The sequence below is a fragment of the Heptranchias perlo genome, chromosome 16 (assembly GCF_035084215.1).
Source record: "Heptranchias perlo isolate sHepPer1 chromosome 16, sHepPer1.hap1, whole genome shotgun sequence".
NCBI classification, from domain to species: domain Eukaryota; kingdom Metazoa; phylum Chordata; class Chondrichthyes; order Hexanchiformes; family Hexanchidae; genus Heptranchias; species Heptranchias perlo.
The window spans coordinates 22,540,666-22,565,379 of record NC_090340.1 but is presented as its reverse complement, the minus strand read 5'-3'; the positions used below and the strand labels follow the sequence as shown (position 1 = coordinate 22,565,379).

General features: G+C 43.0%; 1 protein-coding gene across 3 annotated transcripts in view; it reads right to left on the bottom strand.

Moving 5' to 3' along the window:
* The window catches only part of fhod1 (formin homology 2 domain containing 1), a 299,703-nt gene that overhangs the window by 145,293 nt on the left and 129,696 nt on the right, over positions 1-24,714 (bottom strand). For all 3 annotated transcript variants that reach the window (XM_067997797.1, XM_067997798.1, XM_067997799.1), the window contains exon 4: positions 10,540-10,607. In XM_067997797.1, coding sequence (XP_067853898.1) covers positions 10,540-10,607 — 68 coding nt within the window. The remainder of the gene's footprint in view (positions 1-10,539; positions 10,608-24,714) is intronic.

Genomic DNA, 24,714 nt, shown 5'->3' with positions numbered 1-24,714 from the left:
TTACTGAAGGAGGAGAAGAACATAAAATAAAATTGATGGGGGAATGAAAGTAAATTGCTCCAGGACGTGGGATATAATGTCCTCCACTTACTGTAAATAACAAGCTTCATTACATGATCGAATTAATGAGTTCCATATGTTCCAGCCAGCGATTGGATAATACAAGGTCAGAACTCTTTCTAAACATGTTATTCTACTTCCCCTGAAATTCAACATACAGGAAGAGGTAGTAGAAGGCCCAAATGAGTACCAGATGAATAGTGAACCTGCTGCTCTTGTGCAGATATTTATGAATAAAGAAAGAAAAAGAACTTGCGTTTATATAGGAGCTTTCATGATCCCAGGATGCCCCAAAGCACATCACAGTCGGTTAAGTACTTTTGAAATTTGTCACTGCTGTAATTTGGCGAAAACGCGACAGTCAATTTGCACACAAGGTCCCATGAATAGCAATGAGATAAATGACCTGGTAATCTATTTTTGATGGTGTTGATTGACGGATTAATGTTGACCAAAATATCAAGAGAATTCTCCTGCTCTTCCTCAAAAAGTGCCCTGCAAACTTTTATATCAGATCCTCAGTTTAATGACGAAAGCACTTTACATTGAGCTAAGTGTACTGTCAACTTAAACACACAGCTCACCTGACATTTTAATTCAGTGCATGGTGATCAATGGAAAACCAGTAGCTAGGTAAGGAACTTGTAACAAACGCCCTTGCGCATATTATTCCTCTAATTTATTCCTGTAGCATTCAACGGAGTCGAGCCCACTATCAATATTTCAAATCTCGCCATACAGTGCCACCAATTAAACAGGAACAATGAGATCACAGGATCCTGCTTTCTGCAACAACTCACTGCTGGCAAAAAAAACACATGCTCAGAATAAAATTTAAGCACAGATTGATCCTCCTCTCCCTGCTTATCAACTCCATCAGAACATGTTAGACTCCCTTTTCTGAAATCATCTCAGTCTCTCGATGTGCTGACTTATTACACACTCCAGCTTATATGTTATCTGACATGCACTGGAGAAGTAGTTGTCAAAACTGGATGAGAAGCAGAATGTCTCAAAACAATCATTCCTTAAATCGACTGAGTGAAGCATCATTGCCCTTTCATATAGTAATGACAAAATATTAAGCCATTGCATTCCTATTCATGAAGGTGGCAAAGTCTCCACGCCTGCAGTATCTGTCCAGTAGACCGTCATCAATCCAAGTAGAAGTGATGCCACAAAATTTGTCAGACTTTTTTTTATTCTCGGGATGTGGGCATCATTGGCAAGGCTGCATTTATTGCTCATCCCTAACTGCCCAATGTTTTGATAACTGTTCTCTGAGCAAGTCACTCAGTTTAAGAGTCAACCACGCTGGTATGGGACTGGAGTCACATCTAGGCCAGACCAGCTAAGGAGGGCAGGTTTTTTTTCCCTAAAGGACATTAGTGAACCTGTTGGGTTTTTACAACAAGTAAACAGTGCTCAGGAAGCAGGTAGCCATGAGGGCAGTTTGGTCCTAGATGAATACGCTATTTCATTGTTTCACTTCTTGTTGCTTAAATGCTGTGACAAAGACAAAAACATTTTGACATGCAAGGCCTGAAGTCACTGGACTGGCAACAAAGTAAACAAAAAAAACTCTTTTACCAGCTTTTTATTTACAATTTTTTTTTTGAAACCTGAAATTAGATTCTCAAACTGCCATGATGGGATTTGAAACTGATTGCACTATAACAGCTGTGTGAAGTGTCCTGGGCAGGAGTTGCTATTACTTTCCTCCTGCTTTGTTTTCAAAGCATGGCGGTAAGTTGAGTTAGTGGGGTAACCAGGGAGAGGGACCAGGACCAGGACTGGGCATCATGATAATCTGAATGCACAGGACATGGGGCAAACTGAGGGGAGAAAGATATGGAGGGAAGGAGAGGGGAGGGGAGATGAGATGGAGAAGGAGGGAAGGGGAGAAAGACAGAGAGAAAGACCACTGAAAGATTGTCACAGGCAAAAGAAATGGAGTCCAAACTCTTCATTGAGAAGAAACAAAATTATCTATGGACAAGTCAGTTTAGAGCACTCTTGGGTGTTGCCGACAGCTTGGTTTCAGGGCAACTCTGACAAATGGCTGGCAGCTCAGACTCTCCCACTCACTTTTATTAATCAAGGGATGGTATTTGATGTAGAAGGCAGAATTGAAATAATTTCTTAAAAAAGAGGGAATGGGGAACCTTTCCTCTCCTTATGGTTCATTTGGTAAGTGCACTGCCTTTTGTGCAACTGAGGCATGCAGATGAGGAGGGAATCCAGTTCAAACCAAAGTCTGTGCTGGGTGGGGGTTGGCAGCTAGGGTGCTAGAAATGACCTAGGCACTCCTGGGCTGGGGCAGGGATTAAATGAGGCAGGGTTTCCATTTGTGACCATCGTCACATGACTGCATGCCAGAAAATGAGGATGCTTGGATGTCTACCGAGAACAGAATTGGTTCAGGTGTGATACCTCCCATGGTTGAACAGCGTGTGGACAATCACTGTTGGCTAAGCTCATGTATGAAGATTGACCATTCTAATGAGGCACCCGAGTGTAACTGTATCCCAGTATAAGTCAGCACTCTGGATCGGGGGTGGGGGGGAGGGGTGCAGGGATTGCTGGTGGAATACAAAGTTCTGAAACAATTCTCTTTGAGGCTTTTTGTTTACTTTGTTGCCAGTCCAGTGACTTCAGGCCTTGCATGTCAAAATGTTTTTGTCTTTGTCACGGCATTTAAGCAACAAGAAGTGAAACAATGATACAGCGTATTCATCTAGGCACCAAACTGCCCTCATGACTACCTGCTTCCTGAGCACTGTTAGTGCCTCTTATTGTCGAACTGCAGCTGTTCAGTGTTATTCCAACCGAGAATTCCCAGCAGGTCCTGTAGGAAATTCTCCCATTTTCTCCAAGAAAAGAAGCAGGCCAGTTCTTCCAGGCATGCCGCTGTGCGTATTGAGGCTGCTTCACACAGTAGTGGTAAATGAATGAAGCAGGCAACAAAATTCAATACTGAACACACAACAGCTGGCAGGGAATTCCAATTTATACACACTCACTTTGAAAATCGCTGTTAAAAAAAACAATTTAAGAAATAGGCTAAATCAAAGAACACTGTAGTTTTAAGGAGGATAATCTCTTAAATTGTCGAATGCACTGCTCAAACTATCCTTTTGCTTTATTTCTCTCCCCTCCTCCACTGTACACACCTTTCTCAGTCAAATGAACAGGGTGTTGAACTCTACCAATGTCCCTCAGTAACCATCTCAACAGTGATAACAATATTATGATTTAGTTTTAATGTACGCGTCTTTAGTTTTGATTGGACTTCACATTCAGATTATTATATTTTTGGTGCCGCCTCAGATGAGGGGGCACTTGTAGAACGGAAGTCAGGCAAAGCAGGTCGGGAATCCAGCATCAGGGGAGTCAAGGAGAGTGAGTCAGGAGTAGGCAGAATCCTGGAGGAGAGTAGAGTAGCTTTATTGATAGTTTAACATGACAAGAGAGATTGTCACTAAGAGCTGCATCCACCTTTTTAAAATGAAACAGGAAGAGATTCTACAATTTAGAGAAGAGCAGATTAGGAATTTGCACGTCTCCCCAGCCAGTGATTTTCTATCCATTAACGTTGGGAGCGCAGAAATTGAAAATCTCCCTTCTGTAGAACAGTGCTGTTTGCTTTTGACTTCCATCATCTAATTACATTAATCAAAAACTTTTTTAAGCTGAATTTTTTTAAACCTTTTTCTTCCTTCTTGTAACATGTTGAGTGCCACTTATCTTAGGGATACGGAAAGAAACTAGAGACACAGAGAGCAAAATACAAATACACACAGAGGAACAGAGAGAAAATCAGAAACACACAAGTACAGACAGAGAGCGAGTGAGAAAACGAGCCACAATCTCTCACGGTTTTTCTTCCCATGCATTAGTGAGGTGCCTAGAATTGGCTGAGGAGCTTGGCTTGAGGATTCAGCTGAGATCGAAGCTTGATCAGTGAGCATTTAAAGGTACATACCCTCATTCTTTATCAGTGTACGTGTGCACCAATAACCATACACCAAACCATCCACTCATTTTCGTTTTTATGTCTTGGGATCAATAAAATATATTGTGCTTTTACATTTAAGTTTGAACAATATGAGCAGAAATAACCTATTGTTAACATCCAACCAAAATTATGCAATACATCTTAACAGCAACCTTTGCTTCATAGTTAAAGGTTTATTTTATCACTAGTATATGAGTCCCTCGTTTGTACTTCATTGACTCTACCATCAAAATGGCTTCTGCCTAGACATTGCATTGGCAACTCATTTAATAATAAGCCTGCATCAGTATAAATGAGTAATTATAAGCATTTGCAAGTGACTGAAATCTGTCCGGATGTTGAAGGAGTAAAATATATTTGTTTATCATCAGTGATTACTACTCAGTGAATCCTAGGAGATGGGTAAATAAACTTGAAACTAGTTTAAAGATTTTTTTTTAGTTCTTTAAAACATTTACCCTCATTAAGGTGAGTGATGTTAGTGGCAGAATCAAGCACTCCTATGTCAGGTATTCATGATGTGGAGATGCCGGTGATGGACTGGGGTTGACAATTGTAAACAATTTTACAACACCAAGTTATAGTCCAGCAATTTTATTTTAAATTCACAAGCTTTCGGAGGCTTCCTCCTTCGTCAGGTGAACGATGTGAAAATGAGGATTTCATTTTCACATCGTTCACCTGACGAAGGAGGAAGCCTCCGAAAGCTTGTGAATTTAAAATAAAATTGCTGGACTATAACTTGGTGTTGTAAAATTGTTTACATATGTCAGGTATGGCACAGATACAAAGTAAATCTCCCAATCTCAGAAGAGCACCCCCTGCTATACCAGTGTAACATTTTGTTCCATTTCCCACACTAGCCATCTTGTGGCTTCTATCCATCAGTGCCAAATTCTGGGCAGTTTTTGTGCTGTAGGCCCATGGATTGATGCTGTCCACAATCATTTCACATGAGACCTTTACAGCCAGCAGAGACCTTCATCCTAACAGCGAGGTCTGGTTTTGAACTCAAGTCCCAGAGGTGAAAGGCCCATGTCTAACACACTGCACCATCTACGTTCCCCTAAAGGGATTCTTAATCGAGCTTGTCACAAGGTGTGACCAGGTATGTGCACATCGCGCGGTGTTACTTGCTAATGTTTTTTTACCAGGGTCACAATCCCAATCAACATCTTGCTGAAAGGCCACTCCCAGGAATGTTTCAAAACTCTACATCACAGAGTGATGGGAAGAGGTCTGTACTCGCCAGCGCTTGATGCCAAATCAAATGTGCCACCCTGGGCAGTTACTAAGACACTTAATAACACTTGTACTTGTGTAGTGCCTTATCACCTCGCAACCTCTCGAAGTACAGATACTGTTATGTTGGCAGTTGCCCAAAGGAAGGAAAGAAGTGGATTGTAATGGGCACCTCCAAGAGAGAGCTGGATGGATTTTTGGCAAGGGAAGCGATTGAGGGATGTAACAGATAGAGTGACGTATGATCTTTTCTGGACTTTGGGACCAGCTTGGTGGTCATGTGCATTCTACATACTGCAATTCAAGGCAATGCAGTATAATAATTTCACACAATTAGACTTTACAGAGATCCCGATGACAATGCTGTAAATTGATTTATATATGTACACGATAAAGATCAAGTCCAGGAACTAAGGTTAGGTCTCAGTTGTTGCAAACTGTAGCTTCACAGTCAATTCCCATGGAGCTTCTTCAGCACTCAGTGGAAGGTTTTGCGTCCAGCTGTACAACCTATGTACATATGAAAAGTAACCAGACACAGCTGGCTGCCTCGGGCCTTCTGGCTTCAATCCTAATGCAACATGGTGAAAAAAATACCTTGCGAAATCTTTTATTTTTTGAAACAGTTCCATAGACCAAAGATATTGCACTACTTCTCTGCAACAGCCTATTTTAAAGTAAAGCGAGATGCAGGAGAAAAAAAAAACACACAACATGAAACTGATGGAAAAAGTGGTGAATCATCCAATTTACAGGAAAGCCCTTGGTTCAATTCCCGGTCTGTGCTGAGTTAACTGATCTCAGCCAGAGTGGCTGCAGGAGGGGACAGTCAACTACAATTCCTATTCCTGATCACTGACCAGTGACTCCTGCTGGAAACAGCACCTGTGTAGAAAAGGTTGAAGAAAGATTTCGGGCTTTGTTGTGATGCCCTCAATGGTGGAATAGCTTGCTAACATTCACTGGCTAGGCTCATGCATGAAGAATGGTCACTTGTGTGAGGTAGTAGAAGATGGCCAGCATCTAGAAGACTGTGCCCCAGAACAAGTCAACGTCTTGAGGAGACAGGACAAATTCCAAGTGTGAGATTTTCAGTCATGAGTTGTACACCTGAGGTGCTAATTTGCACCAAAAACAATAACGGTTAAAAGTAATAAGATGTGTTCATTGCAGAAAGCTAAACAGGTTGTTCACTAATTCTCCACTTCTTTACAATAAAAAGTGCAATGCAAGATGCAAGTCTGAAAATTTAAATATTCTTATTAGAAATCTGGCTAACAAGCATGGTGACTGATCTCTTACAACACTTAGACTGTTAAGTCAACCCCGATAGTCCATGTAAATGCAATAGCAATAAATAAAAATCTGATCTCTTCTTTAACTCCTCATTAAAGGAATGCAACACGAGCTGTAAGCTTCAGGAGAATCACTTCCACAATATGTATAATCTCTCTCATACACCTGCACGACATTAGCCTTTCCGTGGGATTCAAGTGAGAGACAACAGTAGCAACAGCATCAGGATTAGGATTCCAATTCCCCATTCCTTCATACATTCCCGCACATACGACACTCCCAGTGAATGTGGAAGAGTTGATAAACATGGGGAAAATGGGAGGGGAGGCAAGACTCAGTGAGATGTTTTAAAAATGTCAACAGTAACTTAAAAGTATAAATTTGGGAAGTGGGAATCAATTGTACTGGGAATGAGATGTGCAGTCAGTCATCCAGAGGTACATTTACTTTGCGTTCCACTTCACTTTTATGCCACAACTGTTTACTGTGGATACTCCCATATAAAATTAAAAATTTGAGATTAACAGTAGGAGATGGACCATCTTAAATGTGGGTGATGCCCTCTTGAGGTTTCCCTCCTGGCAAAACAACTTTGCCAATAATGATAGACCCAGCAGCAGCATTATAACTCTCAGCTGTTACTTCACTCAGTTCCTCCACCACTGACATTTGAGAGTCAACTTTCCCTTCTGACTCCAGTCTACAGTGAATTTGACGGAGACAGCCCAGCGAGATAGATACTGGGAGAGGGGATTTAAAATGAGCTGCAGGAGCCAGGACCCGAGATTTTTAAACAAACACAATCCTGCCAAAGCGGAGCAACAAAGTATAGGAATGGATTTGCTGAAATAAGAAAATAAGGAGAAATAAATCTATTTACGGATATCAGCCATCATGAAGCAAAGAATTTTGGTGAAAAAGATTTGTAAATGGCGATCCTTGTCTATAGAGTGTCTTGAGATTTTTGGGTGGAATATACGAGCACATAGGGTAACGACATACGTGTAACTCACTGGCGTCATAAGGAGATCACGCAAATCTTCAAAAACCTGAGAAACAGTTGCGATGTCATTTTAAATTACGTTGAAAAGTATCAGCTGGTACTAAAGCACCATCAACATTATTTCAAAATTGAGTACGAAGCTCTTCAGGCTTTTGAAGCCGTGTGTTAAGGCTTTCAGCAATTCAGACCCTTAACACCCTATGGAGCCGAATGCCTTTAAATGATTATCCAGTGTTTACTGTCGTTTCTAAAATATCCACCATTACAGTTCTTCCATAGTACTGAACACTACAAAACATAAATTATAAACTGGATTACGAGTCCTACCACGTCATGTACTAGTTCAAAAAACTATGATGGATTGTCAGGTAGAATAGCAGCTAGCCAGATCTTATACAATTTCTGAAGTGTGAGTTAAACATTCATTAACAATGGAGAGAAGGACCTAATGTGGGGAAGTGATCAACTGATTATGTCATTATGTACTTACTATCCCCATGCACGAACACCATTTAGTATTTATTAAAAAAAGGAATGGACGATATGAAATGCAAAGACTACATTTTATCAGTATAAAGACTGCAGGCAGGAACATAGTTTAATTGTGTGCTTGCCTTTGTATCAAGATTCATGAATATAAGTAATGCCCTCACAAGACTTGGTGTCCGCCCTCCCCCCCGGGTCACATCATTCTCAATTAAACTGATATCTTAGGGGTTGAGCTTTACACAGATATTAAGAGTTAATGGGTTTTTTTCTTTCTTATTGCAATTGTGCTCCAGTCGTAGTGCATTCTTAAACACTACATTCACGATGTACATCTTACATGTCATCTACCATACACTTAAGAGTGGCTTGGAGATGACCCTGTCGACTTACTCGAGCAAGTTGCAACTGTACCTAGCTGTTTCTGCACCGGCCCATTGGCCTGACTGCACACCTGTGATTTTCTTCATTTGGGTTGCTTGGCATGTGTCCCTCTATCGGCTGTGTAACAGATGTTGCTGATGTCACCCGTTGTAGGAAGGACTGGCAGGACAGTCTTGGCTCTTGACTCAGTCTCGGTGAGCACGCTATTTTCTCAGACTAATTCCAAAGTCATCCCACCTATATTGACTGGAGTGGGGAAGCAATTCCTCCCATCATCTCAGTGGAATGCTACAAGTTAGAGGAGGAAGCTCCAGAGTTTGTGTTCACGTCTAGGGGGAAGAACACAGGGAGCCCCACAAGGCAGTGTGTTGAATCTGGTTGGATTGTGAAGAGTTTGGAACATTTTGTTACATTCAAGGAGCTGTTTAACTGCAAACTGTTGTTGTGTGTTAAATAATTACTTCTAAATTGTACACAGCACACTTTGCCAAAAGGGCCGGATCTTTGGGCGTCCAGATGTTCAAGATTACATCTTCTATGTCGTAGCACGTTGCTGGGCTTGTAGGAGCCATCTAGGCAGAAGGGGGAGGGAATGTCAATGTTAATTCCGCCATCTTTACATTTAATGTAGGCCAAGACTGCACACAGGCTCACTGGGGAATTCCGCTCCACCATCAGACGGAATTCTCTCGAGACCTCTTTTGCTGCATTTCTATTTTCTCAGCACAAGGAAATAAAGATTTCATACCCCCAGCGATTCCACAACCACTTAATTTACTCAGCATTCTTCCAAGGGAAATAAATAGCACAGCAAAGGAATACGAAGGAGCTGAGAAGTATTTAAACAGATATTAAGTGCGTCATGTATCTGTCCTTCCCCCTCCGCTCCCCAAATAAACTGGGATATGGATGTGATGGGCCTGCAGTTCAATCTTAAATTTTCCCTTCTTTTAGTGCAATTCAAGACTGCAGACTGCCTCGACGAGTTTCCCAGTTAATGAATCTCTTTCATGTTCCGTGTCAACAGCTTAGCTCCCAGCTGCCATCACAACCACAGCAGCAGTAAAAAACATTTGCACGTGAGAATGCAACTATAGGTCATACATATGCTTCTTGTGTTGGCTTTACTTCATAAAAACTAGTGGCTCGCCCGTGAGGCTGCTCACAGTGAGTGGCAGGACGTGGTAGAAGTTTGTGAGAGATGTGGTGAGACGGAGAGAATTATGCGGATCCTGGGAAATCTTAAGCAAATCAGAAAACTGTGACAGATCCGTTCGTGCTATGGACGTACATAAGGTGTGGTGCATGCTTACACAAGACTTTTAACATGCTCGGTGCTGTGGAAGAGCAATGGGATTTGGGGGTACCGACTCTTTGGACTTTAATAGGCAGCACTTCAGGTTGATAAGGCTGCAAAGCTAATGGAAATCTAGTTTTATCACAAGGGGTATAGAATATAAAAGCCACGAGGTAGTGATGAGCCTATATAAGACCCTAATACAACATCAGTTAGATTCCTGTAGGGAGCATATTGAGAGTTTAGAGAGCGTGCAATGCAGAATCACTACGATACTACCTGGTACGTGGAAAAATGGAGCTTATTTCGTTATAACATCGCAGATTATGGGGCGATATGGCAGAAGTACTTAACATTATGAAAGGATGGGGGAAGGTAGATAGAAGCAGACTGTTTCCAGTAGTTGAGGGGTCTAGAATGAGGAGCCATAGACACAAGATTATATGTAAGAGATTTAGAGCAGAGAGCAGGAGAAACTTCTTTACACAGAGAATTGGAAGGCTGCTGAATTCATTCCAGAGTTAGTGGTTGAGGCAGAAACTATATTGATGTTCTAGATTCAATTGAATAGACTGAAGGAAAAGGAGATAAAGGGATAGGGAAACAGAGTGGGTAAATAGGATTATTTGCTCATATGGAGGGTAAATGCTGACGTGGACTGGTCGGGCCAAATCATTGTTGTAACTTCCATGAATTTCTATGTATATATTAATGGATATATAGATTTCTTCAAATATTGGACGGTTACAGTACCTGGAATAGTTGTTTCAAAGAGAAAAGTAATCTTCTTAAGTCAGGGCCTGTCGAGTTGTACAGCTTCCCTGTAAATGAAAGTAGTAAATGTTAGGTTATAGTAATAAATGGCTTAATAATTCTGAATCATAATTAAATTATAAAATCAAAAGGATGTTGCAATTTTTTTTTAAAACACAAAGACATTCATCTAATTGCTACAGTTTTTACAAGCCTGCATCAAAAACTATAACCAGGGCTAGTAGCAAGTCATGGCTGTGTTTTTAATCACAGAATCCATGAAAATCACATCCCCACCTCAACAAAAATCATCCTGCTTTGCTCCCTAAACTGTCTTCACTGCTACTCCTGATTCCAGGGTTTTGAACTCTGCTACATGCTGTAAGTGGGCAGGAATTCTTGATCTCAACCACTAACTCTGGAATGAATTCAGCAGCCTTCCAATTCTCTGTGTAAAGAAGTTTCTCCTGCTCTCTGCTCTAAATCTCTTACATTTAATCTTGTGTCTATGGCTCCTCATTCGAGACCCCTCAACTACTGGAAACAGTCTGCTTCTATCTACCTTCCCCCATCCTTTCATAATGTTAAGTACTTCTGCCATATCGCCCCATAATCTGCAATGTTATAACGAAATAAGCTCCATTTTTCCACGTACCAGGTAGTATCGTAGTGAGCAGTGGCATTGAATCCACTGGAGCAGCATGTATATTGGGTAGGAAATGGCAGGGGCAGCAAGAGGCAAATTGGGGAAGACAGACTCCATGGGCCCGATATTACCATGGCGGAGGGTTCGCGGCTGGGGGTCGATTACGCGTCCAGTGAAATCAGTCTGCCCCGCGCGCAATCGCAGGCTGATTGGATCCACTTACCTGGTCTTCCGGGTTCCCCGCTGCTAAGCTGCGCGGCGGGCGGACTGCGCATGCGCAGTAAGGTCTGTCAGCTGGAGGAGCTCTATTTAAAGGGGCAGTCCTCCACTGACTGATGCTGCAAGAAATAGGAAAAATTACAGCATGGAGCAGCCCAGGGGGAAGGCTGCTCCCAGGTTTAATGATGCCTCACTCCAGCTCTTATTGGATGGGGTGAGGAGGAGGAGGAGGACAGAGATCTTCCCCCCGGTGCGCGGGAGGAAGCGGCCTGCCTCTGCCACCAAGAAGGCCTGGCTCGAGGTGGCAGAGGAGGTCACCTGCACCACCAACATATCGCCCACCTGCATACAGTGCAGGAGGCGCTGCAATGACCTAAGTAGGTCAGCCAAAGTGAGTACACTTACTCATTCCCCGACACTCCGTCTGCCACATCACCGCCCCCACCCCACATCTCCTTCTGCACTGCCAACACTACTCTGTCACATCATCCCTCACACCCACTCAAACCTCATCCTCATCTTACCTGCACTTACTCACCTCGCCAGTACTCATCCCGCCACTATCACTCAACCCAATCCTCATACAATCTCATGGCTCTATCTCATACTCACCCTCTCATGCATCTCTTTCACAGTCAGCCTCACTCAACCTGCCACTACCTGTGCTGCAGCCACAGGGCATGCATCACATATGTGCAGTAGGCAGTGTAAGGCAAACGTGTCGTGAGCATGAAGGGGATGCACAAGGGTGTTTGAGAGTTTGTCATGGTTTTTACTTATATTTAATTTCTGATCAACTCACATTACATATTATATTGGCACCACTACTGTCACGTCTTTGCGAATCTTGTCTGGTTTGTGCAATAATGCCCTTTCCCGAGGATCACAATGAAGACCCACAACTGATGCCACCCATTGTATCACTGCAGAGTGGGTGTAGGTGTATTTGCAGGGCTCTTTTCTGCAGACGACAGAGATGTCGGCGATGTCCCCGGTGGCACCCTGGAAGGATGTGGAGGAGAAGTTGTTGAGGGCAGTGGTGACTTTGAGAGCGACAGGTAAGAAGATGGTGCTCGGGCCAGCCGGGAGCAGCTCGGCATGAAGGAGGCTGCAGATGTCCACGACCATATGTCGAGTGACTCTGAGCCTCCGTGTGCACTGCTGCTCAGAGAGATCCAGGAAGCTGAGCCTCGCTCTGTGGACTCTGTGGCGAGGGTAGTGCCCTCTCTCTGCATTTGCCCTCCCTCCTGCTGTTCAGGTGGATGTGTCACAGCACTGTGTTGTGGAGCTCCACGTGTCAGAGGTGGACGGCGTGGCCAGCGAGGCTGGTGATGCTGTTCGCCCTCCGAGGAGGTCATGACTGCAGCTACGGCCCCCATCCGGAAGATGTACATCTGAGGGGGTCCGCAAGGTAGGTACATGTGTCTGTTGGTGCAAGTTGGTGAATTTTATTGTTAGGAGGAGGGTGGTGGAGGCCAAACTTTGTCCAAAGTGACAGAGTGGCCTCCTGCAATGAGTGAGGGTCTGCCCCCCCCACCTGTCAAATGGACCTTTGCAGCTGCCACAGGCTGATGGCTGCAACACGTCCATTTGAACTGGGAGTGTTTCCCCCAGTACGGGAAACAGTCCCGGTCAGTTGCAAAATCCCATCCCTGCTAAAATAACAGGTCAATCAGGTCTGTAAACGACCTGAAGTACCTGTTCAATTACTTTAAGTGGCACCCCACCGGCTTTAATTGCCGGCGGGAGTCCCACATGCGGGGGCTGCGCGCGCATGTCAGCGCATCAGTGGGGAACTCGGAAATGGGGCGGGTTGGAGCCGGGCTCCCGACCCGCCCTGGGAATCCCCAATTTTCGTAGGCCCCCCACCACGAATGCACCCGATCGCGGGTGCTAAAATCGAGCCCTATGAACTGGTGTGTGGAGGGCGGGGGAGCTGGGGGCGCAGAATGGTAGAAGAATGCCAGCATGATAAGCAAGGGAGTTACAATACAACTTCAATCAATATTTATAGAAATCGAACAGGAACGGCACATATGTAAAAGTCAAATGGGGTTAATCGTCAAAACCTGCAATTCCGAACATACATACAAAATTAATTAAAGGCTCCAGTCAAAGAGGTTATTTGGATCGCTACTGTACAGTAACGCAGTCCAATAACCATTGCTCAATTAATTTTTGTTGGATGCAGTTCAGTTATCTAGCTTTTTATGCACACTCCCCTCAATACACAGCAAAGGCCAAATGTTCTGAATTATCATTAAACAAAACCCTACACTACTGTGAGGATTTGAGTCACAGTAATTACAAGCTGAGATTTCCTTCACATCCAGAGTATTTAAACAATACTTGCTTAAATGCACTGCACTGCACTGTACTGGTGGTTTCTTCGAAAAGAGAGGGTGGTTTAAAGTAGGGACGTCCAAACTACAGCCGTAGGCCCCTTTGTGGCCCGAGAGCCCCCGCAGCAACATGAGCTCAGGCAACTTGGTTCTACTTTCATTTTTATTTTTTATTCACTGGTTGGTCTTGTTTGAATTTCATGGGGCTGCTTCAGAAGGTTTGGAAAGGGCTGTCCTCATTGGTAGAAAAATCCTAAATTAGCTTAGAATAAATGCACAATAATGGGAACATGGAATTAAACTTCATACATTGCCCGCAAATCTCCACGGTTTGTACCCACATGGCACACAAAGCTGAAAAGATTGCGTACTCTTCTTTGTGAAAACAATACATGAGCAGCCCATTTCAGATTATTAAGTTATAATAAGTTGCTATGAATCACAGAAACCCCATCGTGAGAGGAAGCCATTTGGCCCATGAGTCCTGTGCCAGTGCTGGTTCCACATTGGAGCTATTTAATCTGATTTTCCTGCTCTTTCCCCATGATTGATTTGACAGGATCAATTATTAATGTTTAGGCTAAACAACATTACCAACCTTTTCGACCTTGAGCTGAGCTTCATGTGCCGTATCCAGTCCATTGCCAAGAATATTTTCTATCCTCTCTGGAACTTATGGCCCTATCCCTCCTTCAGTGCTGCTGAAACCCTAACCCATAATATCATCACCTCAAGTACTGACTTCTCCAATACTCTCATCAGCCTCCAATTCAATTTCCAACTCATTCAGAACTTCACATCTCAGGTCCCCTCCTGCACACCCATCACTACTGTCCTTGCCAGTTCTACTGGCTCCATATACCTCCCTGAATCAACTTCAAAATCCTTATCCTCAACTTCAAATTTCTCTCCACACTGTCTAAGTCATCCTCTCCAACAATTACATTCCCACTTCTCTGATACCGAATTATTGCTAATTACTCCCCCTGCTGCTTCACCATTAGAGGCTGCTCCTTCCCTCTGGAATTCTCTCCTAAAACGCTTGTCTTTGCCATCACCCTGTCTGACTTCAAAAGTCTCCTTAAAGCCATGTATTCAACTTCCTTCCCCTCCCCCACAAAGTATTTCCTCTTCTCTTTCCTGCCCAGGGGCCAACTTGTCTACTGTATTTTCCAGTCAGAGATTCTTTATATTATGAGAGGACCTCAGTACAAGTCGTTATATTTGGTAGAACAGTGGGAATGAAAGTGTGCATGTGGCTCGTGTTTTACAACATGTGCAGATGTGCCAGAACACACAAATAGTCCAGCGTAATCTGACTGCAAGTTCTGTAGCAGACATACCTGGACCTTTTTGCGATGTAAACCAGGACTGTGCGTACATTTAGAAAGATTTCAATTGAGGCAGTAGCTGCAACAGGTGACCTGCTGGAAGGTCACCGGGAAAAGTGACAGACTCACAAATAACACAATTATTTAAATCACTTTCAACAGTCCAAATTCAGCACGAATTCTATCACTCCACATTGTGTAAAGTTTCCTGACTGATGGCTTACAGCTACAAGTAGCAGTGGGAAAGACAATGCAGTGAAGTAAAAGTCAACCCTGCAGAGCCAGTGGTACTGGATCGACATGGACTGTTGTATTGAACGAAGCTGAAACTTTGATGCATTATTGTATAGTCTTCAATGGAACAACATTATCCAGGGACAAAGTATCTGAATCAGTAAATAATGAACTAAAATGAAGCTTATAATGTGCTTGTGAATTTAAGATTCCCCCCCCCCGCCCCCAAGATTCCAGTTACAATATTCCAATGCCATAGATTCCAATTAAACAATAAACTAATCCGCTATCTCATACAGCATTCTCATGCTGCGGGATTCAAGAGGTCTACAATCAAGCTATATCATATCACAGCCTAAGGTAGCTCTGACTGAGTGTCTAGGTCAGTTATTCTCTTGCAGTATAAGCACACCTGCCAGTTTGGATACAGATTCCACTTTTAAAAAATTAATAACATAGATGTAGAGGAAGACACTATGGTAGGGACTAAACATGTACTCATAGGATCATGGAAGTTTACAGCACAGAAGGTGGTCTTTCAGCCCATTGTGTTTGTGCCACCTCTTTGCGAGAGCAATCCAAAGCTAATCCCACTGCCTTGCTCTCTGTCCAGAGCCCTGCGTTTTCATCTACTTTAAATATTTATCCAATTTTCCCTTAAAAGATGCAACAGTGTCTGCCTCAACCACTCCCTGTGGCAATGCATTCCAGCCCCAACAACCAGCTGCATAAAGACATTTCTCTTAACCTCTCTCCTCATTCTCTTAGTGACAATCTTAAACTGATGGCTCCCTCATCAATATCTCCCTAACCAAACGAACTAGTCTTTCCCTATGCAGTCTAAAGACAAGATTAGAGAATAGAAAAACTTTTGTTTCTCCCTCCCCCTTGGATAGTAAACATGTGGATCAGACTCATAGTAAAAGGACTTGATTCTAGGTCAATTGACACCTTATAGGGAGCTTAATCAATATGAGTTGAGAAGGGGCGTTGAAGGTTACAGAAGTATTATTCGATTTTTTTTCAGTAGCGATGTGGAGAAGGAACTTAGTGTTCCCTTGGTGGGGAGGTGGGGTGAATGAAATCCATGATATAATATCCGTATGTGGACTCTGGACAGGGTGAGCTTGATGGGCCATCTGTTTTTTTTTCCCCCTTGATCTGAGTTTTTTGACCTTCTAAATAACATTTTAGTAGCTATTTTTAAATGAGTCCTTAATTCCTATTTATTTTCATTGCTCTGTGTGCTTTCGGTCACATAATAGGATGCAGTCTGTAAAAACTGCACTAATAGCAGATGTCTCTCAATATTGTCTCTGGTGATTGATGACAGTACAGAAAGTCTTGTAGAAATTATACTGGGAAACCAAGTGGTAAACCAGTGCCTTCTCACAGCCTAATGTATACTCCAAGAACCCTAGAAAGTTAGTATGATCAAAACATTGAAATAAACCAGGCAAAGAAAAGCATGCATTCCCTTTGTGTGGTCAAACTGAGTACTTGACCATATGGGAGGTAATTTTAATCCCCAAGGACTGGTGGGTTGGGATTGGGTGGGAAGGTAAAAATTGTAAAAATGTAAAACCCGCCTCCAACCCCCCACTTCCGGTTTTAATGGGGGACTGGTGACCAACCCACTTTCAGGAGGCGAGTCGGTCAGTGAAATCTTTTAAGGAGACTGCATGCCTCCATTTTAATAGCTTTTTTATTTTTAACCCTTGCAAGCCGGGATTCCTGGGTCTTCTGATTCAGACCAGAAGGAGGCGAGAAGGCCCTGCTCAACAGGTAAGTGCATCCCCAGTCCCTCCATCCCACCATTGGCGGCCGCGCCTTCAGTCATCTAGGCCCTATGCTCTGGAATTCTCTTCCTAAACCTCTCCACCTCCCTCTCAGTCTTCAAAACCCTCCTTAAAACCCACCTCTTCGACCAAGCATCGAGTCACCTCTCCGAACATCTCCCTCATTTTTTGTCTGATTACACTTCTGTGAAGTACCTTGGGATGTTTTTCTACATTAAAAGGTGTTATATAAATGCAAGTTGTTGTTCTTGATGTTAACTAACACCTAATAGTGTATACTGTTGAGGCTGATGAAGTCATGGTAATGGGCCAAGGCTGTAGGGAGGAGGGGAGGAGAGATGGGAAGTCTCCCCTAGGCTACTTTTGTGCAAATCCCTATACCCTGTACATTAAGAATGACTGTGGCTGTGGCCTGGGAGTGGGTCATCATCCATGTTCTCTCAGCTCTAGGTATATGGAAACAGGAGGGAAGGGGCAACAAAAAAGGTAACATATCCTTTCGAAAGCAGATCAATGCTCTAAGTAGGGCACAGGAAACTGCAAATTCTGGTGACAGATTAAATGGTTTTCTGCTGTGCTGCTTTTTATAAAACTATCCTTTTATCATTGAGTACCAGATTGTTCTCAGAAGGAATATTTGATTATACCAGCACACAAACAAGTGAAAACTCGCACACGGCTGCACGTAAACAACTCAATTTAACTCCCTAAAGCTGCATGACATATAGCTGTAATTGATTCTATGCCCGAACTTCATGGAGAGATTGTCTATCATTAGTTGGAGCTCATTAATTAATTTCAAATAATAATGACTTAATGCTTTGATGCTCCACAGCTTCTGGTTTTATGACTAAATTATACAGCAGTTTAATTGCAGCTTACCTCTGGAGTGAATAGTGCCTATGGTAGTAAATGGCGCTCGCATGGGAAGGTGCTGTGGGGAGGAGAGCAGGTGTTGGGGGTGAATGAAGAGTGGACCAGGGTGTTGCAGAGGGGGTGGTCCCTTTGGAATGCTAAAGAGGAGGGGAGGGGAAGATGTGTTTGGTGGTGGGATTGCGATGGAGGTGGTGGAAATGGCGGAGGACGATACGTTGAATGTGGAGGCTGGTGGGGTGGAAGGCGAGGACAAGGGGGAGCCTATCATGGTTCTGGGAGGGAGAGGAAGGGGTGAGGGCAGAAGTGCGGGAAACAGGACGGATGCAGCGGAGGGCCCTGTCAACTACAGTGGAGGGGAATCCTCGGTTGAGAAAAAAGGAAGACATATCGGAAAAACTGGTATGGAAGGTGGTATCATCAGGATAGATGCGACGGAGACGGAGAAACTGGGAGAAGGGAATAGGGTCCGTACAGGAGCGGGGTGGGAGTAAGTGTAATCAAGTTAGCTGTGGGAGTCGGTGGGTTTATAATAGCTATTGGTTGACAGCCTAACCCCAGAAATGGAGATAACGAAGTCGAGGAAGGGAAGTGAAGAGTCAGAGATTGACCACGTGAAGGCAAGGGAAGGGTGGAAATTGGAAGCAAAGTTGATGAAATTTTCCAGTTCCGGGTGAGAGCAGGAAACAGCACCAATACAGTCATCAATGTACCGGAAAAAGAGGTGAAGGAGGGGACTTGAGTAAAACTAGAACAAGGAATGTTCCACTTTTCCCACAAAAAAGCAGGCATAGCTGGGACCCATACAGGTTCCCATAGCAACACCTTTTGTTTGGAGGAAGTGAGTGGAATCAAAGGAGAAGTTGTTCAACGCAAGAATAAGTTCAGCCAGGTGGAGGAGGGTGGTGGCAGATGACGACTGGTTGGCCCTCCGTTCAAGGAAGAAGTGGAGGGCCCGGAGGCCATCCTGGTGGGGATGGAGGTGTAGAGGGACTGGACGTCCATCGTGAAAAGGAGATGGTTAGGGCCGGGGAACTGGAAACTGTTAAAGTGGCGGAGGGCGTCAGAAGAGTCGTGGATGTAGGTCGGAAGAGACTGGACAAGGGAAGAAAAAAAGAGTCGAGATAGGAAGAAAGAAGTTCCGTAACCTCCTTGCCTTGCACCATCATCCCTTTGGTCATTTAATCACTCTTGCCCTCTACCCTATCACATACCTTCCCTTTTGTTCTTTCCTCTCCTCCCCTCCCTCCCACTTTCCCTGGATCCGTACTTGCTTAAAATCTTTAACATCTTCCAGTTCTGATGAAAGGTCTTTGACCTGGATGAGGGACTTAAATTACGTGGATGGACTGGAGAAGCTGGGATTGTTCTCCTTGGAACAGAGACGGTTGGGAGGAGATTTGATAGAGGTCTTCAAAATCATGCAGGGTCTAGACAGAGTAGATAGAGAGAAACTGTTCCCATTGGCGGAAGGGTCAAGGACCAGAGGACATAGATTTAAGATGATTGGCAAAAGAACCAAAGGTGACATGAAGAAAAACATTTTTACACAGCGAGTGGTTAGGATCTGGAATGCACTGCCCTAGGGAGTGGTGGAGGCAGATTCAATCATGGCCTTCAAAAGGGAACTGCATAAGTACTTGAAACAAAAACATGTGCAGGGCTACGGGGAGAGGGCGGGGGAGTGGGACTAGCTGGATTGCTCGTGCGGACTCGATGGGCCGAAAGGCCTCCTACCGTGCTGTAACCTTTCTATGATTCTATGAAACGTTAACTCTGTTTCTTTCTCCACAGATGCTGCCTCACTTGCTGAGCTTTTCCAGCATTTTCTGTTTGTTTCAGATTTCCAGCACCCGCAGTATTTTGCTTCTGATGAGACAGTAGCTTGATATTTTTAACTTTTTAGTGCTATCATAAAGCTGACCATCCAATTTAAGGAATCATCCAGCCTCTTAGCTTTCATCAGGAAGGGAAGAGATACCACATTTTGTGTAAAGCACTCTACTCATGTGGAGAGAGATCTTTCCTGGCTCCCTTCTCAGCTTTTTAGGTGAAAGTTTTGATTTTGCCCTGTAGTCAGTACAGGAGACTTGGCAAGTCAGCTCTGAATGCAGGAAGAGAAAAGGCAGCAATGGGCCAGTCAATGAGTGTCTCCAATGAAGCACAAAGCAGCACCTTTCTCAATTCCAATCCAGAGGCACTAGAAAGTTAAGAACTCAGTACCAGCAGAGTACACAGCAGTACTGAACCAGTGCACACCAGTACACAGCAGAGGACACAGATATTCAGCCAGCACACAGTTATTCAACTAGTACACAGCAGGATCACAGCAGTACTCAGCCAGTGCTCAGCAGTACCAGTAAGATACTCAGCAGTACACAGAAGGGTACACTGGAGTACACAATGAACATACAAGGGATGCAGGAACATTTCAGATCCTTACGACAACACCATCATGTCAGTGATACAGTCAAAACTGGTTGAGGTCACATCAGTCGATACAATATTTTTCAAATTGCAATTGCTCCTCAGTGACAACCACAGAGTATACAGGAGACACGATTTTGCTGTATGTGATGCAAAGGGATCAATTTGAAAAGTTTCCTTTTGTCGCCAACACCCTGAATGGAACAGGTTGCAGCAAAGACCTTGACTGCTTTTATTTCATGCCAAGTAAACAATGTCACCTTATCAGGTTTTCAATTATAGAAATATTAGCTGAAATTAAAGTCTTGAGTGGTGAACTATTGACCTGAGGGATCGAGAAGTGACAGAAGCTCAAATGCTCAAAGCCAAAGGCTGACTGCATTATTATAAACTCAAGGTGACTGCTGGAATCAGGGAGAGGTTGGGGGGAGAAAGGCAGTGAAGGGGAATAAAAGACTGAAAAGGTGTTCTTTCTAAACAGTCCTCATCTGTTCCCCCTTTCATTCTCTGCTATAATTATTTCAGTGCTTATTCTGACTCCTCAGTGGATAATCAGCAGTGGGCCACACAGCTGCTCGTGCTCAGTGTGCAATACTAAAAATACCACAGGGAAACTGGCAGCAGTTCTACACAGGAGCTTCCTCTCATCAGTGAGAAACAGTATGCGCCAACACCAATCAGTGAAAACAACTTTCTCACACATCATGGTTCTTCTCAAAATCACAATTACCATATCTGTCTACGGGTAAAATAAACTGACAAAATAATTGACAATGGTTATGAGGCTCTAATCCAATTGCAGGACCAAACAACCTCTAAAATAGCAGAAGCAAAGGCTGAGGTCATTTGTTGCTTTCACCTTAAAATGGAGCCTTATAATCACTTTGGGGACCCAGCAGTGCAGATATCAGTGTCCAGTACGCACACAGAATGCCAGTAATGTATAGCAATGTCTCCATTGAGGCATTAATGATTCTGACACAATCACTACAAGTTTATTGAACAGTAATTTTAAGTGATTTAACACCAAGTAAGATGGTCAGTACACATTTATTTTTTTTATGCAGAGTATTTGCTTGAGAGAGGAATCCTTGGTTATGAGGAGTTTGCCCACGGTATGAAAGCTGATGCATCTTGGTCATGCTCTAGAATATAGGTCATCTGACACCCATGACCTGGAGGTGACTCACCCGCTGCAGCACATAGAGAACTTTTCGTGCTAGCTTTAAATATACAGCTGTGCAAGTCCTTATAAGGCAAATTCACTAAACTAGATCATTGCAACATTAGCATGGATTGCACTTCAAAAAAGCAAACAACACATTCCTACACATGCTGCCAGGCGCAATCTTGCTATCTGGATAATTTACAGTATAAACAGCTCATTGATTATAATGCCACAGTGCCCAGTTGGCACAAACTGGCATTTTATTTTAACAGGGTTGTGTCATTAAAGCTGACACATCCCCTTTTCATTTCTTCTCCTTGGTAACCATACAACAAATCATTTGGTTTACACATGTCAGCCTTTAAAGCATGGACAGTTGTAGCACAGCCCTGTGGGACTGAGCAGTTGTGGCCTACCTCCCCCTCAGCAAACCTGATGCTCCATATGTGTCTATGCCTCAACTCACAGCCAATCAGTTCTGGAGTGTTATTTGAACAAGGATTTAGGGGGGGGGGGGAAGGTAAGGGATAGCAGAGGGAGAAAGTGCTCAATTTAATGGAAAACTTGGGGTGGGGGGGGCGCAGCAGATGGAGTTTCTTTACCGTCGGTTTATCAGAATGGCTCTTGAGCAAGTCGACGCACAGCATTCTGTCCCTTGACAAAAATATAACAAATGCCCTGTCTTAAAGAAAACAGACTACCTGAGCTTACAAGTGATAGTGGCATATTGTTACCACTGCCAATATACCAATTCCACTACATTAAATATTTACGTCCTGTTAGAGAAAAAGTTATCACTGTTTATGATATTTGTACCATAAAACATTTGGTGACAACAGAAGCATCGCCTGGGGAGTTTTATGATGATCATGTGATAAAGTCCAGTTGCTGAAGAGAAAGGAGGCCTATCCTGGTGACCCTTGCAGTAACTAATGATTGTTGTACAAACAGGCAAGGTCTTCACGAATGGCTGATTCCTTTCACTAACTCAGCTTTCCATGGTACAAATAACAGTTTATAATAAAGTCACTTTTCTAATTATTTCTGCTCTGTCTGTGTAAATACAAAGACAAACATGTATTAAAAAGAGCATTTATCATGGGCCAGAATTTGCTGTAGCCGGTCAACAAACGGCGCCTGCTTTTAGTTAGATGTGCCCATTTAATTTCCATAAGATCGTGCATTGGAAGCTGCTATGGAAACGGCGTGGCGCCCTCTACAGGGCATCTGGGACCTGTGTGAACTGGACAAGCAACTGTATATCTCCTTAACCAATCAGATTGAAGGATCGTGAAATGAACAGTGCAGTCTGAACCAGGAAGTGTAAGTTGGAATAGTCAATTCAATGTCAAATCAGGTACAGAAATAGAAATAGAGAGGGAAAGAAAGATTGGATTAAGAAAGAGGAAAAAGGCAGAAAGAAAAAAATTTAATTTACATTTTTTAAAAACTCCAACAACAATTAAAAGCTGAAGAAATGAGACTCCACACTTGTAATAGTTACTGCCAAAGAACCCCCCTCGCAATAAAAATTAACTAACACTTATCACACCGTTAAAAGGGTACTTAGACTGAAATGGACAAGCCCTAACTTTCTGTGAAGAGTTTAGTTCGTATCGACCATGCAAGTACAGGAACTTCACGCCGCTCAATGCATTTTAATGGTGAGTCAGACAGCGAGATGCCGTTTTCACGAAGCTAACGGCGGAGTGGCACAGCTCGGACAGCAACTTCCAGATTTTCCTGTTTAACTGTAGATCTGCCCTCGCCTGAAGTTGCTGTGCGATTTGCGCATAAATAATGGTTATTTTGACAGCAAATTCTGAGCCAATTATTCTTGGTCCCTCAAAATAGTTTTTTTTAAATAAAAGAGTCCACCCCAAAATGCTGGAAAAGGCACCAAATAAAGTGAGACAAATCAGCACTTTCTGGGAGCGGGAGGTGAAATGCCTCCCATGCACTCCTAGAAAATAAATCTCACACCTTCAAAACTTTCATTCCTCATTAGAAGTTTCTAGATTGGCAGCGGGACAGGGTGGACATTAATGACGTTAGTCAGATTCCTAATTATTTGTCCATTTTTGAAAGAGGAACAAGGATCAACTTTATAAACAAAAGCTTAAGCCATGCATCTCCTTCAAAGATGAACAGAAACTGCTGAAACCCGTTTTTTTTACTGACTAATGTTTTTTTTAAATCTCAGATTGTATACAAATGTAATTTTTAACACAAAACAATTTATTCATTAAATCGTTAGAAATAATTAGCTGCCGTCATTCAGACCGTACAGACCGGAGATCCCCAGGTCAATTCCTAGGCTGCGTTGTTAGCTGATCTCAGGCAGAGTGGTGCTACAGACAGTCAACGGTGCTGGACACACTTAATGAACTTGTACTTTCCTAATTTAGCCTGCCCCAAGTTCTGGTTTTAATAAAATAATGCCCTTGGAGTTTACAATATGGACTTATCAGTATACATTATACCTTGACCAGATACTTACCATATTGTCATAATTTATAGAATTCTCCCACTATGTATCTCCCCCCGAAAGAAAACACACACATTCAAATATATTGGTAATATTTTAGCAGTGTCAATAAAGAACATCAATAAAAATATTAATTTTTCCCTCTAAACCCATTAATTCGAAGTGAAAACAGTAAAGAATTATTTTCTGAATTGGTTTGACTGAATGGGAAAGAGTTACCAGAAATGAAGAATCTGGTTTGGCTACAGTAAAAGATCGGTCCTGTAAAAGTTATAAATTGTCTTCACAAAAGTCTCCCACAGGAAAAGTTGTGACCTTGGCATGTACACAGCAGTTTCCACACAGTGCCATACCTTCAGACCCCAGAACTGGGCCAATTAAAACAGCTTTCCAATATATTTATACTGGCCTTTTGTGTTAAAACAATTTAACCCATAGTCTAGCATTCTTTACTATTCAAAAAAAAGTAAAGTACTTTTTTTCAAATCAAACCAACTTTTAATGTACAACCTTGACAATGAACAGTTCCTGTACTATGGAAGTGGAGGATGATGCAATTCCCAAATAAATAGCCCTTCTCCAACTGTTTGATGGTTCATTTTTGTTTTCAACTGTAGTCAACTTTAAGTGAGCCAAAGAAATCCGTGG